Here is a 22,063-nt window from a genome sequence, read left to right as displayed (position 1 = left end):
ACTTTCTCAATCCAACTATCTTAAGGGGCCCAAAGTCACCACTCCCATTATCAAGGCGGGGCAAATTCCATCTTGATCGCTCGCATCCTATGAAATATTTTATGACAAACCCAAAAACTACCTCTATAACTATCCAGTTATGGAATAAAGTTTGGCAACCCTAAAGTATGTCACTACATATTCTAGGAATCAATGACAATCGCAGATCTAAGATTCTACAGATACATCATTTGAGATAACAACTGCTGATACATCATAAATGATAATCCCTACAATATCTCAAGGTGGGTCTATGCAACATCATGTTCCATAATATAAATATTCACATTATTAATTCGGTATCCCTATAACTATGATATGTAAAACGTGATTATCAATCAATACATGTGCTAGCCTTATGAATCATCACATTGATTTATAACCAATGATCAACTTAGAATAACATCATGTTACAAACAAAATGTTTTATGAACAAGTCACATACTTACTAATAAAAAATGATAATGATTCTTGAAATAATAAATTATTTAAAAGTTCATAAACATAGATATAATACAATCATCTCTATAATTTTCCTGGTATGTATAACAATGCAACTGTCAAGCATGCCGAAAGAGTGAGACAAGCACTGTATGGTCCATCATGTTTTCCCTCGCACTAAGTCATCGCTTAGTTCCTCTATCTCAGAAAAACAAGAAAAAAGTTTAGCTCTTAATATCATTCGACGACGACGGTGGGTACCCGCACCGGGACACGGCCATCGCCGGTTTGAACTCCTGCGGCGTCTTCCACGCGTAGGTGAACGTCACGGGCGACCCACGGGAGAACTTCATGCCGTCATTGACGAGGCAGACCCCGCCGTCCTCCGTGCGGATCTTGCTCTCGTCCACGGGCTCGGTGCTGGGCAGGCCGGCGCAGAAAACCGTGACGCCGTTCTGCGGGCACGAGCAGCGGTTCTCGATGGTCACCCGGTACTGTGGCTGCCCGCCCACCACCTTCCCCGTCCGCACCGTTGAGACGTGGATGTCCGACAGGTGACAGCCGGCAGTAGTGATCTGTGCGTTGCCCATTCGCGGATGGCAGCAAATGAGGGCGGCGAGGACGAGCAGGACGGTGGTCTTGACTGTGAAAACCATTTCGATCTTGTAACTTGCTTGGGTGTTCTCGAATGCAAGTATCGATCTGATCTTGGTTGATGTATTTGTGATTGGTTTGCTATTGGAGTGAAGAAATGGGTGCAGAGGGGGGCCATATATAGTAGGAGAGGACTGGATCAGATCATGAGATGAATAGAAGAATAAAATTTTGTCTGCTGACCAACATGCCGGAATTTCATAATGTTCTTCTCGTAGCCAATGCTCCAGATTTGGCAATTGATTATACCCGAGTTATTGCCTTCCTAAAGCACTGAAGCGTTAAGACCTTCCTGTGTTCCGCTGACATGCATCCTGACTGACTGGTCTTAATTTTAGCAAGAAACTGTTTCTGCTGGTTCCCTTCTAAAACTCACGCAATTAAAAGTTACAGTAATCTAGGATATTTCTTGAAAATTATTGACAAACTACTGCTACCGGGTGTAGTCCAGCGATCTCTCAAGACAACAATTGCAAAAGGAGACATAAGCGTAGGGAAAAAGCTATCTATTTTTTATTCATATATTTTTCTGTGTGTTACAATGAGAGTCTCCCTCCGTATATAAAGAACCAAAAACTCCTAAGAGTTGGACTCCAATCCTACTAGGATTCGAGATGGACCCACTTCAATACGTAACCTGCTAGGTTTCCTAACACTCCCCCTTGGGTACTTCTCGCGGAATGCATATATCTCATCAAAACTTCCCAAAAACCCAATGGGAAAAATTAGGAGAAAGAGTACATAGCTCGCGACATGGTCACACGAATTGCCTCATTAAAAACCTTGCCATGAGAAACTTCAGGAAAACTCATATAAGGGAAAAAGAGTACAATTCACCCAAATGCTTCAAGTAATCTTCATGATTAACCATGGGTACTTAATCTTCTTGACTAAGATTTAACTCTTCTTATCGGTGTTATGTGAAATATCTCCCCCTGAACTATGCAACTCTCTAAGCCTCATCATCCTAATGCCACGAACACATCTTTCAAAACTAGATGCAGGGAGAGACTTAGTGAATAAATCTGCAAGATTCTCACACGACTTTGTATGCATTACCTTTATTTCGTTCATCTTATGCAATTCATGAGCATAAAAGAACTTGGGGTTGATATGCTTCGTTAAGTTACTTTTCACATGTCCCATTTGCACTTGTGCAATATATGCAGCATTATCTTCATAGATAATGGTAGGGGTGTTAGTAGTATTCAAGCCACATGACTACTGGACATGATTGATCACTCTTCTAAGCCATGCGCATTCTCGTGCGGCTTCATATAGAGCTATTATTTCTGAGTGGTTCGTCGAAATAGATACAAGACTTTGCTTCGACGATTTCCAGGAAATTGCAGTTCCACCACATAGGAAAACATAGCCAGTCTGTGATTTCGCTGTATGTGGGTCTGACACGTACCCAGCATCCACGTATCCAACAAGACTTAGATCCTGATTCTTTCTGTAGAACAGGCCCATATCCTTGCTACCTTGCAAGTAGCGCAGAATATCCTTCAAGCCTTTCCAGTGTCTTTTAGTGGGCTTTGCACTATATCGTGCAAGTAGGTTTACTGCAAATGCTATATCTGGCCTAGTGCAATTAGCCAGATACATCAACGCACCTATTGCACTTAAGTATGGGAATTCCGGTCCCAATACTTCCTCCCCCTCTTCTCTAGGTCTATAGGGATCTTGATATGCTTGTAATGATCTTCCGACCATGGGGGTTTTAGCGGGAAATAATTTTTCAAAACCAAACCGCTCTAACACCTTCTGAGTGTAGTTTGACTGATGTACAAAGATTCCATCTTCCATATGCTCTAGTTGCAGGCCCAAGCAGAATTTGGTTTTACCCAAATCTTTCATTTCGAATTCAGACTTTAGGTATGAACTTGCTTCTTCAATACCTTCTTCTGTACCGATGATATTTAGATCATCTACATATACAGATATTATGCAAAATCCATTTTGGGATCTTCTTATGAATACACAAGGACAATCTGTACTATTTGTGTAGCCTCGTATTCCAAGAAATTCACTCAAATGATTGTACCACATTCTACCTGACTGTTTCAACCCATACAGCGACTTCTTCAATTGTACGCTATAAAGGTGTCTATTTCCTCTATCCTGATTCGGCAATGGTATTCCTTCAAGTACCTTCCTATAAATGTCCGAATCTAGGCTCCCATAAAGATATGCGGTCACATATCCATTAACTTCATTTTCAATTCTAGGTTGACTGCCATCGAGATTAAATATCTAAAGGTAATTCCGCCCATCACTGGGGAATAGGTTTCTTCATAATCAACGCCTAGTCGTTGAGTGAAACCTTGTGCCACTAGTCGTGCTTTGTACCTCACAATTTCATTCCTTTCATTCCTCTTACGAACAAAAACCCACTTGTATCCCACTGGTTTGATGTGGGAAGGTGTGCGGCATACTGGCCCAAAGATCTCTTTTTATTCAGGGACAACAGTTCAGCCGTTATTGCCTTCTGCCAGTCTTTCCAATCTGACCTCATTCTACATTCAGCGAGCGATGCAGGCTTAGGGTCATGATCTATGACTGTGGCAATTTTGTTTACGAAGTATGTGTCGACTATCGTGGTTGCTCTATTCCAGGATTCCCCTAAATTCACATAGTTTATTGCTATTTCATCATGGGCTGCACTTTCAGGTGCTTCTTCATCTTGCTCTTCATGATTTGGGGCAAGGGCCTTTAGTTTACCAGCGTCAATTTCAATGCATGCATTTTCGCTGGTTTCTTCCTACATGGGAAGATTCAAATCTGGTATGCCTACTTTCTGAGGTTCCATACCATCGCTAGGTCTCAACTGGCTCCCCTTCTTTTTCCTTTGGGGCACTTTTGTGATCGGCCGTGGTAAGCTATCATTTCCCACTTTCGCCAGATGTCTCCGGCTATTTGGGACTTGAGTAACCAGATTTCTTGTCCTTTTATTATTTTTTGGAGCTCCTAGGACAAGATGAGGGATACCTTCTTTTGGTACTTCCACCCTCTCCGGTGCATTGCGTGCAGGCACATGTGACTTAGTCACGCTCTTCAAATCACAAAAATGATCAGGTAGATTGTTTGCTAATTTCTGTAAGTCGATGATTTTCTGTACTTCATCATTTGCTTCACTAGTGCGAGGATCATGTGCCGCAATTCCTTCAGCCTGCCATATACTTTCCTGGCATTTCTCATATAAGGGTTTATTTCCTCCCCCTAATGATGGAAAATTATTTTCATCAAAAATGCAGTCAGCGAAGTGGGCCGTATGCAGATTTTCAGTTGCTGGTTCTAAATATCAGATTATGGATGCAGTCTCATAATCGACATAGATTCCAACTTTCCGCAAAGGCCCCATAGCAGTCCGCTGTGGCGGCGGTATCGGCACATAAACCATACATCCAAATTTGCGTAAATGGAAAATCTTCGGGATCACCCCTTGCAATAGTTGCATGGGTGAATGGATGTTGTAGGAGGAGGGTCTGTAATTAATGAGGGCAGCTGCATGCAAGACTGCATGTCCCCAACATGTAGCAGGCATATTACAGTGCTGCAACAACGGTCTAGCAATGAACTTTATTCTCTTGATCAGTGCTTCGGCTAGTCCATTCTGGGTGTGGACATGCGGTACAAAATGTTCAACTTTAATCCCCATGCCAGTGCAATAATCATCGAACGCTTTCGAAGTAAATTCTCCAGTGTTGTCCATTCTAATGGACTTCACTCGATGATCCGAAAAATTATACCTGATTTGTATGATCTGCAAGATCAACTTTACAAAGGCGTGGTTACGGGTAGATAATAAACATACATGCGACCACTTCGAGGACGCGTCTATTAACACCATAAAGTACCAAAACGGGCCAGAAAGCGGCTGAATAGGACCACAAATATCCCCCTAGATTCTGTCCAGGAATGCAGGGATTTCATCCTATACCTTCAAGACAGATGGTCTCACTATTAATTTTCCGGTAGCACATGCAAGGCATACAAAATCTTCATGATTCGGAAAATTCTTCACATTTATGCCATGACCTTGTGAGTTAGTAATTATGTTCCTCATCATTCTAAGACTAGGGTGACCTAATCTATCATGCCATAGGGAGAATAATTCCGCACTACGGAATACAGTCTTTAAGGTAGTGAACACTTCAGGTGCTCTAATACGAGTGTAGTACAAGCCACTGCTCATGGAGGGAAGTTTTTCTAATATTCTTTCTTCACTATCATGCTTAGTGATGTATAGGTACTCCCTATCATCTTCTTCACCAGTTTCTATATGGAAACTGTTAGCTCGAATGTCTTTAAAACTTAAGATATTCCTTGTAGATTCAGGGTACAACAATGCTTCTTCAATGTGCAAAGTAGTTCTCATAGGTAGTGTGACTGTGACTCTTCTAGATCCAACTATGCATTTATCACTACCAGTGACAGTCATCACTTTTTCAGAGCTATTTCTGATAGAATGGAAATACTTCTTTTCTCTTAAGATTGTATTTGTGGTTCCACTATCCACAAGACACACTTCCTCCATGCGGGCGCCACACATATTCTATAAATAAAGCATTCAATCATTCACATGCAAGAAGGTAGCACAAAGACTAAATACTTTATATATACTATCAAAAAATTATTTGCAGCTAAGATCCGCTCTTCTAGAGCTTACATTTATTCAATCCTCCTAAATTCAGCAACTAACTAAATAAATGGCTAATTACTCTAATTCTAAATAGAGTCTGCGAAACATCTGGCCACTTCATCTTCAATGGCTTTGTTTTCCGCTTCATTCATTTCGGCATCTACTATGGCAGTGGAAGAGGGCAAAGTGGAGGCCTCTGCATCATCCTTTGTGGGGCCTTTTACAGTCATTGGGGGAGCGTCATCAACTTCCATGTGAGATGCATCCCTTTCAACTTCGACTGCTTTGTCCTCTTTCATCCCCACTGCAATGGTGAGGTGTGCTTCTGGCTGCTCATTCTTCTTCTTCTGGAATGCTTCCACAACATGCTTAGGTGCTTTGCAGATGCGGGACCAATGGCCCCAAACACCGCACTTAAAGCATGTCTGGTTCTGCTCACCATAAGGCTTGACTTCTTTCTTTGTCTTGCCATTATCATCACTAGGCTTGACTTTGCTTGTCACCACTTTCTTTCCTCCCTTCTCCCGCTTCTTATTGCGGATCTTGCGCACTTTGAAAGAGAGTTGATTGACTTCTAGTCCACTACTCCTTCCTTGCGGCTAGGATAAGAAGTTCTTGTTTATGACTTCGTCATGAACTTCATTGAGTTGCAACTCATCAATCAATTCTGAATACATCTTGTAATTTGATTGACGGTGATTGCGTGCGGATTCTGCCGCATTCGGGTGGAAAGTGGAGAGAGTCTTCTCAATTTTCTCCTCTTCTGTGTTCTCTTTCCCACAGAGATACAGTAGTGTGCATATATAGTGCAGCACGGAGTTGTACTCTTTGACATGCTTAAAGTCACAGAAATGGAGCCGCACTCATTCTTGCTCTGCTAGAGGCTTGATGGTGTACTTAAGGCGCTCAAAACGCTCCTTCAGTGCGTCCTATAGTGCCTTAGCGTTGGTCACTACCATATACTCATCCTTCAAAGTGGGAGAGAGATGATGGCGGAGAAAATGAAGTGCTTGATCATTCTCATCCTCTGTGGGAACAATCGTACTACTTGTTCCCAGGCCAATTGCAGCGCGGAGCCTTTTTGCTCCCAGTACAATCCAAACATCCGATGCCCAAGTGAGATAGTTGCGGCCATCAGCACTCAGCTCAGCGAACTCCTTGTTCGTGATGTCAGCCATCTACATATTTAAATGATGCAAGTATCACTACCAGTAAAGTTGCTTCATGTTACTAAATTGGATTGCTGCAATTTTTCGATATTTTCTATCCTATTATGTGAATTTTACTGAATTTAAACGCATTTCAAGCAATATAAATAGCCAAAAATAACATAGAAATAAATACTGCATAATGGCTAAAACATATGCAAAATTCAAATTTTAGAGTACTTTTATGCAGGAAAAAGTATTTTCGGGATTTTCTGCAAAGTCCTAGGGTTTATACACAAAATTCTAGAATTTGCGTAATTTCCAAAAACTACAGGATCTAATTTGCAAAAACTTTACATCTCCCCTTTTTTTATTTCTTTTTTCTTTCGGCCCATTACTATTCTTTCTAGCCGGCCCATATATCTTTCTCGTTTTCTTTTCTCTTTTCTGGCCGGCCGGTCCAGCTCAAAACGCCCATTGCTTCTTAAGGGGGTGGCGGCCACTGCAGCCTCCATGATTGGCTCGGCCATGGGCTGCGTGTAGGCGGTGGCTGTGTGTACACGCAGACCTGTGGCAGCTGCATACAGACAGGCAGAGGGACATGGTGCAGATCCTGGAGCCAAGTTGCCTATGCCTGCGCGTTTTGCTGCGGGACATGGCGGTGGCGTGCTACAAATCCCTGGCCAACAGGGTATGATACGGCAGCATGCCGAGGTAGCCTTTGGGCCATCCGTCTACACAGGGCAGTCTGGCCTGGACGAAGCGGCTAGCAGGGCAGCCAGCACGCATCGTGGTAGCGCCAGGGCTTCCAAGCCAGTCATCGGGAGCGCATGCCCATGGCGGCATGCAGACCGCGAGGATCGGCAGCGCGTTCTGCAACTACCTGATGCATGGGCGTTCTGCAAGGCCACGACTTCACGAACCACGGCCTGCAAGGGCGTTATGGCACTACTGCTACAGGAGCGCGCGCATCCACATGTGGGTGGCGGCCGACGACATGGTGGCGGCTGCAAGCCCCACCAGATCAGATGTGATCCACTACTATACATGCATATGGGCTACTGTTCATGCGATTCACTATGGTTCATGCGCTGTGATTTCAGATCTATTTTGACGCAAAATAGTAGAGGCTAGGGTACGTACCAAATCGATCGTACCTTTCAATTCTTACAAATAATTCATGCCTTGTAGGGCATATAGTCTAGGCTAAAGACCTGCCCGCTTGACGATGATGTCGATACCGTGTAGATTGGTCGTAGGCAGATTCGTTCTGCTAGCTTGATCTCCGGCAGAGCTTCGTGCTGATAACGTGTTGAGAAACCACTGCTACCGGGTGTAGGCCAGCGATCCCTCAAGAGAACAATTGCAAAAGGAGACACAAGCGTAGGGAAAAAACTGTCTATTCTTTATTCATCTGTTTTTCTGTGTGTTACAATGAGGGTCTCCTCCCGTATATAAAGAACCAAAAACCCCTAAGAGTTGGACTCAAATCCTACTAGGATTCGAGACGGGCCCACTTCAATACATAACCTGCTAGGTTTCCTAACAAAAATATGCGGTAGGCAAGGTCTGACCTGCGGCCACTTGGTATTGGAAATTTTGAATGCAAAACCATAGATCTTGCATGCGCTACCCAATCTGAGGATGGGTACATGGGGTCATTTGAGTTTTGCTAGTGTCCTGGTGTTTAGTCATGGCCTGGCCCAGGTCAACATCGCAACAAAACGCACCATGGGGATTAGTATTTTGGTGGTGTCATTCTGGTGGTGTGGATCTTGCCTACTTAAGTTCAAGTCTCACACTTAACATGGGTGCTCATCATTTTCTTTGGATTCAAGCCCAAGTAAAAATATTACATACACGCGTTCGTAGAAAAAACTATCACTACACGAGAATAATACATTAGTGACGGGTTATAACCGTCATTAGTGACGGTTACAACACCCGTTACTCTTATTGTGTCATTAATAATAAAACATTAGATCCATCACTAATAATAAAACATTAGATCCATCACTTTACTAATTATCGATCCCCAGTAACGGGTTGCTTTCCAACCCGTCTCTAGGACTCGGTCATTAGTGACGGATGTTAACTACAAACTGTCACTACTGACCGAATCATCAGTGACAATTGTTACCAATTGTTATTGGTTACTGAGTCATTAGTGATGGGTAGATTTACAACCTGTCTCTGGGACTTTTTCATTAGTGACGGATGCTAACAATAACCCATCACTAGTGACTGAGTCATTAGTGACAGGTGTATTTACCACCCGTCACTAATTATCTAGAACCATCCGTCACTGGTGACCGAGTTATCAGCGACTGGGTATTATGAGTCATTAGTGACGGGTATCTTTTCAACCCGTCTCTAATGACTGAGTTCTAGAGATGGGTTGAAAAGCTATCCGTCACTGAGACTCAGTCATTAATGACGGATGAATTTACCACCCATCGCTAATATTCTCATCTCCCGAAGGGATTTACCTTTTTTCTGGCTGCATCCTGAAGCAATACCAGGATTTGGCAGTCGTCTTCTCCTACAAATAAGACACATCCAGATACATTCATGCCATAATCACCATTCATTTTTCAAGATATATATACCCACATTGTAGGGACCAAGTCACGAGATATGCAACCACAAATTACATAAGAAAAAGTCCTCAAAACGTGCAACGGTGCAAGTCCACATCAAGAGCTCAAATTACATAAGCTAAAAGTGCAACCACGAATTACATAAGTCGAAAGTGCAACCACAAATTACATCAAGATAGTTAAAATTACATAAGTCAAAAGTGCAACCACGAATTACATAAAGTCAGAGCCCTGCCTCCCTACAATAGAACTCACCTTTCGAAGAGATGACTTCGGTCATTAAGAATGAGGCGATCCGTGCTTGGATTTTGGAGAGTGTAGACTCCTCGATGTTGCCGTCTAGTAAGCTGAATTCCTGCTGAATGAAAGTAGTTATGGAAAAAGAATGCAATTAGCATGAGCAAAATCATGTTATCATCGGATTTCTGTGATGAATAAAAGCAGCTATGAAAAGACTATGCAATTATCTTACATCTGGGGATTTCATATCCTTTGCTGCCATGAATAGCAGCATGTGACACGCAACATAGAATCCGCAAGAGTTGCTCGGTGGTTGTTGGTGACACTAGAGAGGGAAAAATAATAAGTTCAAAAGGAAAAAAAAATCTAGTAGTAAAGTATTTGCAAATATGTCTGCTGGCACTTACCATGAAGACGGTCTTATGTGTAAGTATGCGGGGCTCCTTCGGATCATACTTTGGATCATGTCAAAAGCCCTACATGCGAAGAGGGATCCAATAGTCAACATTTGGTGTAAGATTGAAAAATTCAATATGTAATCGAAGTCATGAAGAGCTTACTCGTCAAGGATTTGTTTGACGAATGTATAGTCACGTTGTCCCCATTCGTCGTTAGGTCCCACCACTAGTCTTGATGAATCGAGGTAGCAGACCAAGTTCCACTTGGGGGCAATGACCAATAAGATCCAATGGCCACCCGTGTTGTGGGTGGCCATCAGGTAGTCTCTCTTTGAAAAGTGGCTCATTGCCCTAGCCACATATTCAACAACGAATTTCCTTTGTTGTTCCTTCAAAGAAATCATCACATTTTAGGGGTCAAGGAATCCGAATGGCTCATTCTTCCTCGTTTCTTGTATCAAGTGTCTATAGATAAGAAATTAGTTAGATTGGAGAATTTAGTGGTACTAATTAATGAATGTCTAGTTTGAAACGGCTTACAATGTAAAGCATCACAATAACCCCACGTCTAGGCCATCGAGGTTGAAGAGTTCGTATAAGTAGTTGAAGCCCAGGAAGAAGTAGCTGTCCCTAGTGAAGAAGTGATGATCTTGGTAATATAAGACAATGGAAACCATCTTATCTGTACAACCTTGCGGGTAGTAATTATGCAACTCAACATAAGGTTGCCCCACTCACCGAAGTGGATTTGACAGCAGCAAGGGCTTCCCAAGCTTGAATTTTGGGTTTCCTCAGTCTAAGCTTCCCCTATCCAACTCTTCTCGGCGATTGAGTCCTTACTAGAGGACTTAAATTTCTTCAACAACTGTTTCTTGGACCCTGGCCTGGACTTTTTCTTCTTCTCTGGGCTGCCATTAAGTTGCTTACTTGTAGATGGTAGATTGGGCAAAGGCTTCTTCTTCTTTGCCCTTAGGTTATTTGACTGTAGATGGTGGAGTGGGCAAAGGTGACACAACTAACGCATCTTGAGGCTGAGGTTGGGGAAGGGAACTTGAAAGTCTAGGAGGATCGCTCCTACATACCGTGTGCACCACGATATCCCCCCTCCCCCCCCCCCCTCCGTCTTCCATTGGATCCTTTGAAGATGAGCTTGACTCAGTTTTTGGATCTCATCATTGGGGAGGAGGGGGCAGGCAAATCTGTGTCCACGACATTGACATGTAAAAAATGCACGAAGACCACGACATAGACCGTATGTAACACTTGGACATTTTGATGCACCTGGCCCTTTGCAAGCTTAATATAGTAGCCTCCAGGTCTTATGACCAGTGAGCACGGCGTGGGCCATCGAGAAGGTCTATGGTATCGTGTGCCACAAATGGAGAGAAGATAGGTTGTTTAACCTCCCTAGAGGCTTCACTACTCTTGTGTCCAGAAATGGGGCTACCACCCACTGGTGCACTCAGAATTATGGCTCCCTATGACACAAACCTTTGCAGAACGTCTTGATAAACGATCTCCCTAATTGACTGGGTCAATGCTTCCACATCTATTGGGACCAACCTCTTCCTCTTCTTATACATCCTGACGTGTCTAAGGAAGCCTAACTTCAAGCCTTGGGAACTGGACACGCCTCGAACGTGACCTAAGTGCTCAGGGTTTCCCAGCGTAGTAGGGAGCACATCATGTTCCCAAACCCTGGTAAATGAACCTTTGGAGGAGTGGATTGCTATTTATTTCACCTTTTGAGTGACTGTCTCAGTTTCGCTAGATTTTAAGGTGATTTCTCCACTATCTGACAGTGTACCCCTCACGCGCAAATACGATTGCGATTGTCCTGGGAATTGCAACCAATGATTCTTGTGGCCTTCGTTGTCTAACTTAGCATCCTCCACTTGCCATTTATCCCTTTTCCCCACGTACCCACCTGTGCCCAGGTTGTGATTCTACTTATTCTTTCCTGAATTCGACGTTTGGTACGTCTCAGAGCTCTTCAATGTCACAAAAGCTTCTCAATCCTATCTTTTAATATATGAGTACTTGCTAAAGGGCTCCAGCTCTTTTGCCATATACTCATTCACAAGCTTGCTCTTGTGCCTTCTCCAAAGTTTGGCGATCATTTTCATAGCAGTCCTACAAGCCTTTGCCTTCATGTTCTCCGGGAACTCCAGAAACGTATTGTCACCATCAATGAACAAGGTGTTCTTTTTATCCACAGTGAAGGTCATCGAACTTTCGAGGGGTCAATGGCACCCTCTCCTGAGCATTAAGGCCTGCGAGCCTCCGCAACATCTGCAGGGCCCTCTTCTTCATAGGCACACTATCAACATCGATTTTCGTGACGGTAATCTTTTCTATTGGACACTTTTCTTCTGCCATTGGCTTTCGTACTGTTGCTCCACTAGGACCTGGTTGCGTAGACGTCTGATTGGGAGCTTGTGCGTCATCGGAGGATCCCGATGATTCATTGGCACACATCTAGTAGGTACGAATATGCAAATACAACTGTATAAGTCTTAGTAACTATATTCACTTTTATATGAATTTATGAAAATATGATGTATTTCTTATCTAAAGCAAAGGATCCTACCTAATTTCTAATAGGCAAAGATAGGTCCTAATTCCATTCGAGGATATGTGGCCTGAGAAGGATTCCATGCTCTTGTACGGTTCTAGAGAAATTTTGGAAGCACCTCCCCGCTATTCTCCAAATACACATCTCGACAATGAGCCAAGATGGTGTGTATCCGGAAAACAATAGGGATACGCCACCGAAATTCTCTCTAGAACTATACTAGAGCACAAAAACCTACTACTTAGGCCACATATCATCGAATTGTTCAAAGTACGTGGACAATTCGAGAGCATCTTCTTATAAATATGATGAGTTGTCAAGTCATATTTATAATGAAATACTCCCGAACAAGAGACGACGTAATAGGTTACGCAACCTAAATTCATTTTTGGGATGTTCTTACAAATTTAATTTTAACCATCATGAACTTATTGTGCAATATGCATACATTAGTGACAAGAATATACAACAGCAGATAAACAAGAATAAGAATTAATGTGTGCTATCAGGGCTGAACATAAGCAAGAATAAAAATAGGTAAACATGGAAATTGCATATGCCAAGAATATAAACATCAAGAACATGTTTATGTGTTTTACTCTCAGAAAGCGGGTTATGACTGATGTCGCCTTCCAAACTGCTAAGTTCATATTGTCGCACCTAAGTAGACTACGCTGTCATAAACAACCTCACTTAGCCTTTGTCATGATCGAGTAATATAATCTGACATACCATTTGCATTCACCCCCGGCACACAAAGTATGGCAGAATGCATAGAAGTAACTCACAATGGTGGATGAGGACGATGGTGGTAGGCGTCGAAGATGAGGGGATGGCGCGAGGCCTACCTCGATGGATGAGGACGATGGTGGCATAGAGAATGGTGGCGTGGGTTCCTCGGCGTCTGGGTGCTCATCGGGGATGAGGCGACAATGATGTGGGCTCCTCGTCATCAGGGTAGTCAGGGACAAAGGCGCAGGGGAATGCGACGTCTGGGAGGGGGATGGGGATGGTAGGGAGATGGCAGCGGCCTTGGGCATGACCGGGAGAAGGAGACGAGCAGGAATGGGGGCTGGGCATGGCGGGACTTAGGCAAAATCGGAGGCTAGGGTTCCCATGCCCGTTAGAGGAGTAGGGCATTGGGTGTGGCGGTGAGGGGGAAGCTTAGGATATGTAAATCGGAGGCTAGTGTTCTCGGTCCTTTAACATATAATTAGTGACAGGTTATAGGTACGACCTATCACTAATGATCGAGATTTACCTTTATATTAGCTGCATCGTGAAGCAAAGTCAGGATTTGGCAGCTGTCTTCTCCTGCAAACATATCACAAATTTGAGATTACATTGAAATTTAGACTTAACTAAATATTACAAATTTGAGATTACATTGAAATTCATACTTAACTGAATATTACAAATCTGAGGTTATATTGAATAATATATTATTTGGCATGTGGCAGCCATTTTCGTGCTTTCTTGACATGGATCCCTTCGTTGTGGTGAGAACATAGGTATGGGGTTTTCTCGTTTTGTGCAACTTGTGGCATGATTGCAGTAGCAAAATGGGGGATTTCATCAAATTAATTGTACTCGTCCTCATCAACCACGTTTTCAACTCCGACAATCTGTCTTTTCTCGGCGAGAACCACATGAAGTTTCTTATCTACCATGTCAGTCATATAAAACACCTGGGCAACTTGTTTAGCGAATACGGAAGGTTTGTCCTTATATCCGACAAGTTTGAGATTAACGCTAGTGAATCCGTACTTGTCTTTCATAATGCCCTTTGTCCCTTGTACCCAACGGCACCGAAGCAGGGGTATCTTGAATCCCAAGTTATCAAGTTCCCAGATGTCCTCTATCTAACCGTAGTATGTGTGCCTATGCATGTTGTTATCATAAGCATCTTACACTGCTATTCTGGTATGTGCTTTTCTGATCTTGAGCAACCATGTAAAATGTGTAACCGTTCATATCGTACCCTTGATATGTTGTAATTATGTATATAGGGCATGTTGCTAGTTTCCTAATCAAATCACTTGTAGAAGTACTCAATTGATTGAATCAATCTCGAAACCAAGTGTTGAAACTTTGCATATGTTGCTTCACAAGCCAAGTTTCGGTTCATCCTGGATTCTCCTGAAGAAGCAACTGCTTGTCCTCGTCGATATATGGGGACACTTTGCTCATTTGTTGCAACACGAGGAAATGAGTTTGGTCGTATGCCTTCGGGATTCTCCTGAAGAAGCAACTGCTTGTGCTCGTCGATATATGGGGACACTTTGCTCAGGAGTGATTGCATGTTTCCCTAGAATTCTTTGCCCTGCGAGCCTACCCTCGTGGTGAGAATGAGGCACACCAATTTGGTTATCTGGATCCGTGTAATTAACGCACCACTCCACTACCTCCTCTGTAGAGTAACCCTGCACGATGCACCCCTCAGGAAAAACTCGATTTCTTATGTACGACTTGAGAACGCCATGAATCGCTCATATGGATACATCTGATGCAAGAGCACAGTGCCATGAAAATAAATCTCCTTCGCAAGGTGAGATGTGAAATGGACCATGATATCAAAAAATGATGGTACGAAATACATCTCGAGAAGACATAGAGTCTCGAAGTGTCTTTTTTTAGCTCGCCTAGCGCTTCTGGATCGAGTACCTTCTAACCAATTGCATTGAAAAAAAAGCATAAGCTCATGATAGCCTCTCAAACACCAATTGGCAATATGTTTGTAATTCCAATCGCAATCATCTGCGTCAACATCACATGGCAATCATGAGTTTTCATGCCGGCAACCATTTTTAGCTTTTTCACTGAAACAAATCTTCTAATGTTGGCTAAGTAACTGGAGCGAACTTTCACACCGTGCAAGAACTCTCAAATTTCTTGTTTATCCTTCTTGGATAAGGTGATACAAGATGGGGGTAGGAATTTCTTTTTATCCGTATCCTTGACATGAAGCTCCGCCCTTAAGCCTATTTCTTCAAGGTCAGCTCTTGCATTTCCATGATCTTTTGTTTTTCCCTTCATGTTGAGCATTGTACTGAGGAGACTATTGCAAATATTCTTCTTTACGTGCATGAGGTCAATACAGTGATGAACGTCTAAGTATTTCCAACAATCAAGCTCCCAAAGAAGAGGATTATTTTCACTTGCCAAGGGCAACATTGATATCCTTAACATAATCATAGACATCTTGCCTGTGAAATGCCTTGGAGGTGACGCTTTCTCCCTTGTGCCATCAAACTGAGAGTTCATTTTCCGGTACCAATGGTTCCTTGTGATGAGATTGTAGGCCTGATCTTCCGATAGGTAGCGATAAGTCGGTAGGTGGAGAACTCGACATTGATGATCCAAAGGTTTTGACCCGAACAGATCGTCTCCCTTGCAATCACTACACCACAGCTCCGTTGGTTATCAACCGTGTCGCGCGGTTGACCTCGCCAAGAAGGCTCAATCCCTGCAAGCGTACCGAGAACACAAGCAAGAACGTAGAAGATGCAATCTGAAATATAGCGAATAGAATTCAAGCACTCGAAGTTGGGGTTCCACAAACACTTGCGGCGGCCTAGTCGGTCCGGAACAAGAGCGAAAATCTCATAATCTGTGTGTAGATCAATATCTAAGAAAAACCTAACCCTAATTGGGGCAGCGGCTACTGTATATAAGAGACTAGGGTCGGCCAAGGACCCCTGGATACGTCCCTAATGGACTCCAACACGTTACACGGCCCAACGGCCCAAAAGATGGTGGCGCAGCACCCTAAAAGATTCTGGATGTCCACTTATTTCGATGATTCCTGTTGACTCAGAAATAATTTGGACATGGGACTAGTCCCGTTGGAAAGCCTATCTCCTTAGCTTTCCAACCATGTGTGGAACGTTGAAAACGGAGTGCGTATGCGTCCTGGGCGACGATTTTAGTGTAGTCTGGTCCTGGACTCTGAAACGGACTCGAAACTGATTGGACCTCCACCTTGGCTTGGGCGCCCTTGCTGGTCTTCTCCCATGTTCCTAAGTAACAATACATCACAATTATTCAGTAGCATCCCATCCTTATCAAAATATAAAGGAACACTAAGGAACGAGCTCACCTCATGATTTAGTTGACGTGCATGAGCTCGTGTCAATGGACCTATTGTTAGAGGAATACTCGATGTGTGTGTATCCGAAAGAATGATGTCCTCATCACCTTGGAAGGAAACATCGATACCGCATATACACTAATTTCTTTGACTCGTTCAATCACATACTCTCGGTGTCATCTAAGCATTGGGGACAAGTTTCACATTTTCTTTTACTCTATCCTGAAAAATTACGAAGTGCTGGAAGATCATTGATGGTGATGAACAACATGACATGTAAGGTGAAGTATTCTCACTTGTACTGATCCCAAACCTCAATGCCTTTAGACCAGAGTGCTTTAAGATCATCCACCAAAGGCCTGAGGTACACATCAATGTCGTTGCGAGGTTGTCTCGAACCAGGAATTAAGGTCTACAACCTAATGTAATTTCGCTTTTTACAAAGCCAAGGTGGAAAGTTGTAGATAGACAATACAATAGGCCAGGTTCTATGTGAGGTATTCATGTTACTGAATAGATTCATGCCATCTGTGCTCATAGCAAACCTAATATTTCTTAATTCTTTAGTGAACCATCCAAATGTGGAATCAATGGTTCGCCACTAAGCTGAATCTGTGGGGTGCCATATCATTGCGTCTTTCTTACGACCCTCTCTGTGCCACCGCAGCAATTAGGACTCCTTTTTGTTCTGGAATAAATGCTTTAAACAGGGAATTACAGGGAAATACCACATCACCTATCTAGGAGGCCCTTTTCTCTTGTCGCCTTCCTCCATATCGCCACCGTCATTTCTACGCTTATATCGATGGGTTTCACACATAGGATATTAATCCAGGTCTGAATATTCTCCACAAAATAGGAGACAATCCTCCTTACATGCATGTATTTTTTCTACCTCCAATCCCAAAAGACAAACTATCTTCTTCGCATCGTAGATGGTCTTGGGCACCTTGTTCCCCTCTGGTAGCATGTCCTTTAGCAGATGCAATAGTGCTTTGAAACTTCTATTAGACCAACGATGGGTTGCCTTCAATTGAAGACGTGTAAGCATCGCAAACAACAACGTGTATTTCTCCTTACAGCCAAGATAAAATGGTGTCTTCGAGTCTCGCACCAGTTCCTAGAATTTGGTAAACTCACGATCACTATACTCGTCGTGCCCTTCAGCATCACGCATTATTTGATCCACATTCTCCATGAAATCCACATTGTCATTACTGAATCCTAATATGTCTGCATCCCTGAGATAATCATCTATATCACCGACTGGCAGGAGTTCTTGATTCGTACTACCGTCCAAGAGGTCCTGATCCATTTCCCCTTCGTTAAGGCCTTCCCCGTCGTGTTTATTCCAAACATGATATCTCTCTTCGAATCCACGCCTTAACAAGTGATCGTACACAATGTCAGGTTTTGTGAACTTCTTCTCATTCTTGCAATCACAGCATGGATACCAAATTACCGTTTTACCTTGACCTTCCATATCCGTCACTGTTACAATCAAGAAAGACTTTGCCCTGCTTATGTACTCATTACAAGTATGGCAATTAAGGTACATCCAACTTCAGTCCACCATCTACAAATTGAAAAAATATTAATTCAAAATAGAAACAACAGAGAAGATAGAATAAGTATAAAAATTCTAACTCAATGTAACTAAATTAAGTTTGTACGTGTGTTCTAGTGATATTCAAGAGAATAATTAAAATCCAAATATGATACATGTTATCTATGGCAAAAGATCCTAACTAATTTGTAATAGGAAATTCCTAACTAATTTGTAATAGGAAAAGATAGGTCCTAATCCCATTGGAGGATATGCGGCCCGAGTAGGTTTTCATGCTCTTGTATGGTTCTCGAGAAAATTTCAGCAGCACCGCCCCACTATTCTCTAAATACACGTCTTGACAACGAGTGAGAGGGTGTGTATCCAGTCCAGAGAACAACAGGGAGACGCCACTAAAATTCTCTCTTGAACCAGACAAGAGCACATAAACCTACTACTTGGACCACATATCCTCAAACTATCCAAAGTACGTGGACAATTTGGGAGCATCTTCTTATAAATATGATGAGTTGTCAAGTCATATTTATAATCAAACACTCCAGAATGGGAGATGTAGGTTACGCATGTGCAGTAATTAAGGGGGGCAATCCACATATATCAAGATCTGGGAGAAAGAGCAAAATTGTTGATTCCAACTCAAACCATAGAATCCACCATGCATATATAAGCAGGAGGGGGAGAGAGAGGAGGCTAACCTTCAAAGGCTAGGGACAGACACCAACTTCAAATCACCAAGATTTGATTTGGCCTCAATAGAATCGCCAAAAAAACCACCCCTTTGTTGAGCAGTCGCGGCAGACAGACATTGTCTGGTCGTGCTAGTCGATGAATAAAATAACAGTAAACATCACTCATTAGTGATGAGTTATAAGGACACCCGCCGTCACTAATAAGTGAGCCATTAGCGAATGGTCTCATAAAAACACGTCACTAATGAGTGGCCCCGGCAGGGAGCCGCTAAGGCTATATTTAGTGACGGGTTATAAAGACACCTGTCACTAATGACTTAATATTAGTGACAGGTTATAAGAACATCCATCACTAATTATTTAATATTAATGATAGGTGATAAGGATACCCGTCACTAATGACACATGTAGAGATCGACTTCTACAAACAAGAGAAGCACATGCATGCAAACAGAGAATACTTCAATATCCCATTCAATAGAACATAACTGAACTTCGATGGACGACATCCTAATGCAATGTCAGGATTTGGCAGCCATCTTCACATTCTAGAACACAGATATGCATCGAGGAACTTGAATTTAACTCAAATCAGTCATACAATATAGTTATGCATACTACTTATGCAAATATTCATACATCATTACACTTGAGCATTTGCCGGAGCACATAACCTCTGATATTTAATATAGTTGAAATCTACAATATTGTATCCTAGTGCTTCATCGATATACATTAGCGCATGAATTAGTGCACTTTCTTTCGCTTGGCGTGGATGACCCGATGCTTTACCATAGACAATAAATAAGGTCTTATTAGCTGATTCATTTCCACTTAAATAAAACCTTATATCAGCCTGAAAGTTGCCTTCAGCAGTGAAGTCCATTCCAGGGCCATAAAAGTTTAACCCAAGATACTCCATGGCTTGATCTAAGATAGAATAATAATTGCCGCAAAGGTGTCACCAAAAGTATCCTACAAACAAAGAAAATAAAATTATGAAAATAATACACACTAACAGTCATATATATCAAAATAACCGGATTACATATTACTGTACCATATCATATTAATAGAACTGAGCAAGCCTCTCACTGATCGAAACCAAATCCTCTTTTCCCTCCTCAAACTCTTTTATTCAAAAATAGTTGTAGTCAGGAAAAAAAAACCCATACTCCTCAAGCACTTTCAGGCACCCTTCAACGGCAGTTTTCTTGAATGCAACGAAATTGGTGATGCCTTGCCACATGCCCTAATAGTGATATGCCCATTACTTTCTTCCCTTGAACGTATGTCGAAAGAGATAGATAGCTTCACAAAATTCCTTTCATCTAGAGTGGATTGTACTAAAGGTACAACCACATATCGTAGGGATTACCTCTTTAAGCCATAGGATCAGTTTCAACACCTACACGATAGGATGATATGACTTGAGCCTAATGTACTATAAAGTCAATTAAATTGTTGTGTCCTCATGAGTGTTACTATAAGCCTAACAATGAGGGAGAAAAAGAAAAGAGTTTACTATGATCGGCCTTGATCGTGATCGGTGGGGGAACACCAGTGGGGTACGCCTGAAGGGTAGTGTACGCCTAGTGCGTGAGCCGATAGAGGAGTTGTCGAGATCCATCCAAGTCCACCACCACGACGACAATGGCCCCTGCCACTACCTTGATCCATCACCCTAATCCTAGCGGGTAGAGGGGGCAGCGATGTACGTCATGCTGTGGTGGAGGGGGGAGGATGGCAGCAGCGTCGGTGGCAAGGTGCGAATAGCGGCAGCGGCAGGAGGAGGAGGCAAGCGGACGTGAGTAGAGATGAGAGTGGTCAAGAGAGAGAAATGGGAAGATAACAGTGGTAGAGCAGAAATTAGTGACGGGTCATAAGGGCACCCGTCACTAATGAGTTAGTTATTAGTGACGGTAACAACTACAACCCGTCACTAATTACTTTAATATTAGTGACTGATCTCATAACGACCCGTCACTAATGAGTAGGCTATATTTAGTGAAGTATGCCCTATATACCCACCACTAATGACTGAATTATTAGTGACAAACTTTAATGTGACTCGTCACTAATATCTTTACTGACGGGCCATTCGCTTGCCGTCACTAATGAACCCTCATTAGTGACAGGTCGTGGCTAGGTCCCAACCCGAGCGACACATTAGTGACGTATCGACACTGGACCCATCACTAATAGTGTACTAGTGACGGCTACTGAGGAGCTATCACTAATGATGTGTCTCCTTTGATTGTTTCTTGCGTCGTGCTACGGACAGTTTTTTGTGACCACGCTTACTAAAAACCTTATTCATATATATAGAGAAGATGGTATGCACTATGTAAAAAAAGTCATTATTGACAAGTGATAACCGGCATTAGTGTTGGGTTCGGAGAATTTTTCGAGGCCAAAACGGCTTGGAAGATTGAGTTCTCGCCCTCGGTAGTTTCTACACCGTTTTTGGAAGATTGTGTTCATAGCCGTCACACCTTACATCAAACTTGAGCAGAAATATATAATGGGTCCTATTCTAATGCTGCTGAGGTGAGAAAAAATAAGAGCAAAATAAAAAAATAAAAAATATTTGCGAATACCGTCACTAGTGATTGGAGTTGGTCATTAGTAACGGATTACAAGTTGACCCGTCACTAATGACTAGTATAGGATGACCCGTAACTAATGAGTAGATCATTAGTGATGGGTCAAGTTGTGACCTGTCACTAATGACTGGCCTAGGACGACATGTCTCTGATGACCTTAGCATTAGTGATGGGTCACAACTTGACTCGTCACTAATGACTAGCCTAAGATGACCGGTCACTGATGATCTAGTTATTAGTGACGGGTCACAACTTGACCCATCACTATTATCATAAGTGACGAGTCTATATCTAGTCCCAATTAAAAGGTACATTAGTGACATATCCTTATTAGACCCATCACTAATAGAACATTAATGACACGTATTAAG

General features: G+C 42.6%; 1 protein-coding gene across 1 annotated transcript; it reads right to left on the bottom strand.

Annotated features, from left to right (window-relative positions):
• Positions 1-704: 704 nt before the first annotated feature.
• LOC133886393 (uncharacterized) lies at positions 705-1,136 on the bottom strand. Its single transcript, XM_062326109.1, has one exon. The coding sequence runs from the start codon at positions 1,134-1,136 to the stop codon at positions 705-707; it is 432 nt and encodes a 143-aa protein (XP_062182093.1).
• Between the last annotated feature and the right edge of the window lie 20,927 nt (positions 1,137-22,063).

The sequence above is a fragment of the Phragmites australis genome, chromosome 12, assembly GCF_958298935.1.
Source record: "Phragmites australis chromosome 12, lpPhrAust1.1, whole genome shotgun sequence".
Taxonomy (NCBI): domain Eukaryota; kingdom Viridiplantae; phylum Streptophyta; class Magnoliopsida; order Poales; family Poaceae; genus Phragmites; species Phragmites australis.
This window is presented reverse-complemented; position numbering and strand designations above follow the sequence as displayed.